General features: G+C 47.3%; 1 protein-coding gene across 1 annotated transcript in view; it reads left to right on the top strand.

Moving 5' to 3' along the window:
* Positions 1-7,421: 7,421 nt before the first annotated feature.
* Positions 7,422-7,637, top strand: part of TBPL2 (TATA-box binding protein like 2) — a 22,065-nt gene continuing 21,849 nt past the window's right edge. Inside the window, exon 1 of the mRNA XM_024208664.1 lies at positions 7,422-7,472. Within this exon, the coding sequence (XP_024064432.1) occupies positions 7,428-7,472 (45 nt within the window). The 5' untranslated portion in view covers positions 7,422-7,427. The remainder of the gene's footprint in view (positions 7,473-7,637) is intronic.

The following is a 7,637-nucleotide window of genomic DNA, read 5'->3' on the forward strand; positions in this document are numbered from 1 at the left end:
GCTTGCCTTGCTTTGCACTAATGCAGACTGTCAACACTAGTGGTTAATTACATTGGGGTAGTTTTGTGGTGTGAAATGCCTTAATTTAGGCAGGGGGAAATATAATTGTACCCCTAAGAAGCAAGGGAATGCTCCAAATTTGTCTAACCACAGCAATGAGAAGTGAGCATCTGCCATAAGCACCTATGCCTTCTCTTCCCCCAGGTCAGCCACTGGTGTTACTGCTGTGGTCTATTACCATGGTCTTTCATCACTGGAATAAAACAAACATCTCAGCTTTATCATGCTATTCTGCATCTTGTCTAAAAATGGTAACACTTTAGGTTCACCTACTATAGAGTTATGCTCAGGACACAGAGAACTCTGAGCCACGGTTACCACTGTGTCTTAGCATGAGTGAGAGCTTTGCCGCTGCCAAGATGGGTGTCAGCTCCCTGTCACACCAAGCTGCCTGCCTGGCCAGCAAACTCTTCAAGACGCTGCCAGGCCAAACCTTGCCTTGCACGTAACAATCAGTGAACCTCAGAGACGTTTCCCTGCAGCATCCAGTCCCTCTCACGGGACACTCACAGAAATTATTAAGTTCGCCGCTTCTGATGAGACAGAGCACACATCAGCCTGTTAGGTTAGCTGAAGTCTCACACTTCACTTTAATACACAGCACTGAGATGGTTTGGTAATAAAACACGAATAAGCGTATTAGCAAAGAACAGAGATTTAAGTGATACTAAGTGTTGTCAGACGCTCCCGGTGTGGTGCTCTGCTCTGTTCAATGTTGATATCAATCGGCTGCGTGCGTGTGTTCCCTCTGTGTGCTGCCCCAGCTCTGTGCAGATCACTGACACAGCAGATCCCAAGAGAACCCCCAATGACCACAGACTCTAGTAAGGTACTAAGGTACATCGGCCAGGTTTATTGTCAAACGAAGCACAGGAATAGTTCACTCTAGACTTTACTCTACAGGACGTACTACGAATATGTGCCCCCGGCAATGGACTCAGCTCAGTCAGTGGCGGGAGTTTCCACTGCCCCCTAGGTTGGACGAAGACACCCACTCAGGGGTGCATTCTTATACAGAGGTACCAACAAGTTACACATCACTCCTGACGTATTGAGGTGCAACCCCTCTATGTAGTAAGGTGCCGCCTCTTACCTTGTACATGTTGGTTCGAACAAAACAACTCTATCCATCATATTGCCCTTTTGGCTCTGTCATTGGGATGGGTCAGCTTGTTTCTTGTTATCTGTGTGGAATGTACAAGTGTGCGAATGTTCTGATATCTGGTGTCCAGTACCTTTTAGGTATGTCTCTTTTTGCAGCATCAGCCCTTTCCTTGCCAGCTTCTGTGAGCAGGGCCTGCCTCTGGCTCACAGCTTAACTTTGCTTTATGTTAACAAAGTGTTGACCATTACTTTAGTTCAGGCCTTAGGCCTCATACCGGGCCTCTGATACCAAGGTTTATATCTCAGGGCCTCCTCTTACTACACTAAGCAAGAATAAAAGACACAGGTATGATTACAAACAAAACAAAACACATTTTCCAGTGACTAAAATGTAATTTTAGCAAGTTATAATCTTTGCCTAAACAGTTTTCTTACTTACCTCAAGTTACCAGCATCCCTAGCCCTTCAGACTAGGGCAGTGCTTCTGAAACTGTGGGTCAGGACCCCAAAGTGGATCACAACCCCATTTTAATGGGGTCACCAGGGCTGGCTTAGACTTGCTGGGCCTCAGAGCCAAAGCCTGAGCCCCACCACCCCAAGCCAAAGCCAAAGCCCGAGGGCTTCCACCCTGGGTGGCGGGGCTCAAGTTACAGGCCCCCTGCCGCGGGGCTGAAACCTTTGGGCTTCAGCTTTGGCCCCCCTGTCCAGGCCAGGGCTTTGGCACCCCACCCAGGGCAGCAGAGCTTGGGTGGATTCAGGCTTTGGTCCCCCCTCCTGGGGTCGTGTCATAATTTTTGTTGTCAGAAGGGGGTCACGGTGCAATGAAGTTTGAGAACCCCTAGACTAGGGGATCCAAATTTCACAAGCTCGAAGGGTACTGTACCCTATGTCCCCTCAGTGTTGGATAGCCAAAAAGTCTTTTTGGTCCCTTTTTATTACTCAAAGTCCATTGTCTCTGCCTCAAGATCCAGAAAGGCTTCCTGGGCTGCAGATTCTGACCCTGGCATGATTGTTAAACAGACTCCTCCCCCACTTATTTAGCTTGATGGCTTTGTTTACCTTATATGTAAATATATTCTCCACTGTCCTCTGACTTACAAAGCTTGACTCAGACAGGTAGATCCACATACCTCTGTCTAAGCCAAGTGTGTTTATCAAGTCTGCCCCTATAACATATTTCCAGCACAGTTATGTAACCATCCATCCATACTTTAGTCAATGGTACTCATGAACAGCGCATCACCAGTTTACATATGATATCTTATATAAGACCCTTGGGATATAGCTATATAATGACAACAGTGTGTTGGGGGCAGTGAGTGTGTCAGGACTGATGGGTGTTACTGTTAGGGGGGCCCTCTGCCAGTTGACATTGTGGGGCCCCCAGGATCACAGATGCCACCACTCTAAGCTTCCTTTCCTCCAACTCTGTCACTTGATTGCCTCTTTAGTTGAGACATTGTGCTAACGAAGTCAGTACAAACTAAAATTTTATACGACTTGTTTCTACTGTTCTATATACTATGCACTGAAATGTAAGTACAATCTTTATATTCCAGTGGATTTACTTTATAATTATATTGTAAAAATGAGAAAGGAAGCAATTTTTCAGTAATAGTGTGCTGTGACACTTTTATGTCTGATTTTGTAAGCAAGTAGTTTTTAAGTGAGGTGAAACTTGGGGTATGCAAGACAAATCAGACTCCTGAAAGGGGTACAGTAGTCTGGAAGGATTGAGAGCCACTGATCTAGAGCAGCTATCATGGGCTAGTGAGCAAGAGGAACAGGCTGTTTCGCTGCTAGAAGGCAAGGTGCATGCAGTGTCTCTGACATGTTCTTCCAAAGGATTTCTTCAGCACAGCCAGCTGTTGGTAGAACTATTTGTGTGCATTCACAGCAGAAACCAAATCTAAACTCAAAAGGCAAAGACTTCTCTGGCAAAGTGTCAGGTTTATTAATCAAATTGTTCTGTGAATGAATTATTCTATCATGCAGTACTTCCTCCACGGCATATTCCCCACCTGTGCCTTCATGGGAATCTATTCATCAACATGCAGTGACAGAACAAGGAGAAAAGGAACAAGTTAACAGTACCAACAGATGCCAACTTCAAGTCAAGAACTGCCCTAGCAGAGCTGTGTCTGCAGTGTCAGACTCTCTGAGTCTCAATTAGTACTAACAGACACAACAAGGAAATCCATCTCAGAAGCATGGCAGAGTTTTTTGCACTGTTTCACACCTGCTCAGCTATTTGTACTCTCAACAATATGGATGTTGCTATTAAGGGAGACCAGGTGGATAGCGGAGGGATTCGTTCTTACATCACCATCTGCAGGGGAAAAGAGCACAAAGACAAAAAGACACTGTGGCTAGGGCAGCAGCATTTCCAGGCCCTGCTTTCCCACACTCCTAGACACAGTATTAGTGATGCCAATGGCGCCTGCTGGGTTATGAATGAGCTGTTTCTGTTCAGTGCTCCTGAGCTCTGGGGAGGGAAAGATTGGGATCTGAAGGGCACAGCTTGGGCCCTTCTTTATGTTAAATTGATAATGACCCACTCTGTTTATTTGTTTTAGGGGGAGGGGAAATAAGGAGAGGTTCTACTTGTTTGCTAGGAAGAAGGGGCTGGATTTAAGATTTTTTTCCCCCCTTATCTTTTATGCTGATTTTTTTTTCTGCTTAACGGAGGAAATTAATTCACTAGCAGACTTACACTAATAAACTGATCTTATGTGCAAAATATAAGCCTCAAGACCACAGACACTTACACCCTGATCTAGCAAACACTTACACACATGCTTAACGTTATAAATAGGAGTCGTACCTTGTAAGTCAAGTTAAAGACTTTGCAGGATCAAGGTCTTAAACCCCTGCTTACCTTTACTCATGTGCATAGTTCCATTGCAGGACTATACATGGGTAAAGTTAAGCAGGTGCATACACGTTTTCAGGGTAAGTAAAGAAATGTATTTCAGTGTCAGGGATCTAAACAGTTATGCTAGATCAGTGAGCAGAAAATGACGAAAAACATAATCATAGCCTTTTAAATATACTTCAGTTATTCAACCTTACTTTCGGACCCAAACTTTTCCATTTTGGCTGAAAACTGGAACACTGCTTTTCAGCTTTAGATCCATACTGTTTGACTAAAGAAGTCCAGCACTTCCCTGCTATGAGCAGAAGAGTGAACTGTTCCCTTCTACCAAAACAAAAAAAGATTATTTTTAAAACAAAAAATTGGCAGGTCCTTAGTTTGAGTTGGTGTCTTTCCACATGACCAATAAATGAACTTGAACAGATAGCTATTGTGCATATATATTTACTAGAGTCAATTAAGGCACAGAAACATGCCTAGGGTCTCAGCTCCTGGAGTTATGTGGTTATATCAATATCTAAGTTTTCATTTTTTAAAAAAAGGTTTGTAGCCCTCATGATTGGGAAGAAAAGGTAGGAAATGTGACTCAGGTGTAACCAACACAGTGACGTCTGCCAACATCATGAAACAATAACTGTGAGAGATAAACCGTCCCAAACATCTCAATGGGATGGTGTCACGGAGTTTGGGGGAGACAAGGCCCTGCACCCCCGGCTTCCTGCGATTCACCATGACTCTCAGCCAGCCAGTAAAACAGAAGGTTTACTTAGATGACAGGAACACAGTCCAAGTCTGTACCTGCAAGGCCTGTCAACAGGACCCCCTCAGTTAGTTCCATCTTGGGGGGCCAGGGAGGCCAGAGCCCTGTCTGGCCTCCCCTCCATTTTCCCAGCCAGCTTCAAACTGAAAACTCTCCAGCCTCTCCTCTCCCTTTGTCCCTTTCCCGGGCCAGGAGGTCACCTGATCTCTTTGTTCTTCAGCACCTTTAGTTGGCAACTTCGCATGGGAGAGGCTCAGGCCATTAGTTGCCAGAAGACAGGGTGTCAGCCATCCTCTGGGCAGACAGGATCACACTGGCCCCCTAGGGCTCTGCAACAATCACACACCCCTAGACACTTGAGAAATGCATAGGGGAAACTGAGGCACCCACACAGTATTCAGAGAAAACATTAAGAACATTCCCACTTTGTCACAGAGAGTAATGCTGAAACCTACTGCTCTTCTCCTCTGGACTGAGGAGGGGAGCTCTGCTGCAGTGGTATCAGTAGCTCACCTCTCCAACAGTGTTGTCTGCCTGGGTGGATAACGGCTGAGTCCTCCCTCTTCTGGGATAGGCACCAGCCTGCCTGGAGGCAATGAGTGGTAGTCCTGGACATGGGAAGGGTTTAGCCTGCCCAACAAAAAGGATGAGCCACCCAGCAGCCAACTCTTGTGTAGGGGGCCCTTGATTTCAATGAAATTTATGACATTTTTATGTCTGATTTTGTAAGCAAGTAGTTTTTAAGTGAGGTGAACCTAAATACCTTTGTGGACCTGGGCCCTTGTCATGCTCACATCAAATAAGGCCAGAGCCATGTGAAGGGGTGCATGGGACCCCAGTCTGCCTTAATCCAACCCTGACATTTAATGGATCAGGGATGTTGCACCCCTTAAAATCAGCAGAAGAACCTTAGGGAATCAAGGATGCATACTTGCTTCCATTGAAATGAAAATCAGCCTCAGAACTGACATACGTTCAATAGAAAAAACGAATCTATCAGGCTGTCCAGAGATTCCAACTCTGATTCAGCTCTTGAAACCCCCATAGCTATTCATGATTTACACCTGAAGATCTCAGATACTCAGTGCACCAGGATAGGTTATAAACATTGTTCTGGGAAGAGATTAAAACTCTTAATGCTAACTCAAGCCCCAAATGTCCTTGGACTCTAGGATTGCCTGGGTATTAAATTGGAGTTAACAGACAGCCATTTTTCATTAAGACTGAGACCATAATGTGGTCTCAGACAGCTTTACTATGAATCTGCTGTCTATTTTCTAGTCATCTCCACCTTCCTGATAGCAGTCTGCTGTTCCCAGCCATCCCACTGAAAAGAAGGTTCTAAACCATATTGAAATACACCATTCCTGCTTGACCTGAACCTTGCACTCCCAACAAACCTGTAAGCAATTCATCAAAGCCTCATTAGAATCCACAGTTCTGGTTAATTAACCCAGCCGGTCGGGGAGGGATAGTTAATTGTGGCCAATTAAACACACCTTTAATCATGCTTGTTTTCACCAGCCCTGCTTCACCTAAAGAGAATGCCTCTGATGAAAGCCCATCAGTGCAAGACAGGAATAACATTTTCACACTTAACTAATTGGTAGGAATGTTGCTGTCAGTGCTAGCTTTCAGTCTAGACCACCTCACCCCCCCTTAAGGAAACTTCATCTTCAATTTACCTTTAGACTATTAATGGTAACAAATATTAAGTTAAAAGCACTCTATGGAAAGGTGCCCTAGATCCATCGCTGTGAAAAGCCTTGGAATTCAAAACGCCTCTTTTTGCATCTAGCTCTATTAGAGGGATCCACGTGCAAAGTTCAGCCATGAAATCCAAGTCTGCCATGTGAAAAAGACACTTTCCCTTTAACACCAAAGCAAAACTGTACATGGCCTAGGCTTGAAGAAATTCAACCCTACTCCCCGTTATCCAAAGAGCTTGTTGAATGGCTGGGTAGACCAACGTCTGGCTTGGGTTCACCGTTGCATAAATGCACAGCGTCTCCCAAGGAGGGGCAGCATCTTTACACGCTGGGCTGCTGTACCCAGACATGAGCCATCAGCTTGGGGGTGGCTGCACCTTTCAGTAGGCAGTAGCCAGACCCGGTCCAGTTGTGCTTGCATTTACATACACTCCTGTTGAAAGGGACCAGCCAGCCCTTGGAGCCCGCTGGAATGGGAAGATCTCCGGGGAAGCAGACCGCAAGGGGAAGCGTTGGCTGGAACTGGAAAGGCTGCAGAGACAGGAGCCTTTCCCTGAGGCAGCTGGAGGCAGGACCTGCAGGCGCTACCTGCAATCAGGCCCCGGCACTGCCCCCCGCCACACACCTGCAGCGGGCTGGAAGACTCTCCAGCCTCCCTGCAATTAGCCAAGTGGGAGGGGGGAAGCCTTGCTTGCAGCCGGGGGCTCGCTTTATCCCGTGGGGAAGGGCCCCCAGGCCCCAGTTTAAAGAGGGCACGCCCCCTTTCCTGCACGTGCCGCCCCGGCCCCAGCTGGTCAGTTCATTCCCTCAATCAGGGCCAGGTGCGAAAGCAGCGCCCTGGATCGCGCCTGCCCGAGCGCGGCCCCCGAAATGCCCCCGCCCGGTCGCCCCGGCAGGACGCTGCCCGCTTCGGCCCCGCATGGAGCCCTCGCTGGAGAACTACTGGGACCAGAGCCCGGGCCAGGTGCGTGCGCTCCGGCCCCCCCAGCCCTGCTAGAGCAGTGGCAGAGCCCAGCACCCCAGCCAGTTGCTGCTGGAGGGTGGGGGCCTTGTTTGGGGGGCGGTGGGACCCTGCTGCTGCTCCCCCCCCAACTGGCCCAGAACTGGCTATGCTATCAACTCCCCCCCC

Source organism: Terrapene carolina, unplaced genomic scaffold (genome assembly GCF_002925995.2).
Source record: "Terrapene carolina triunguis isolate 2854851 unplaced genomic scaffold, T_m_triunguis-2.0 Scaffold189, whole genome shotgun sequence".
Classification (NCBI taxonomy): domain Eukaryota; kingdom Metazoa; phylum Chordata; order Testudines; family Emydidae; genus Terrapene; species Terrapene triunguis.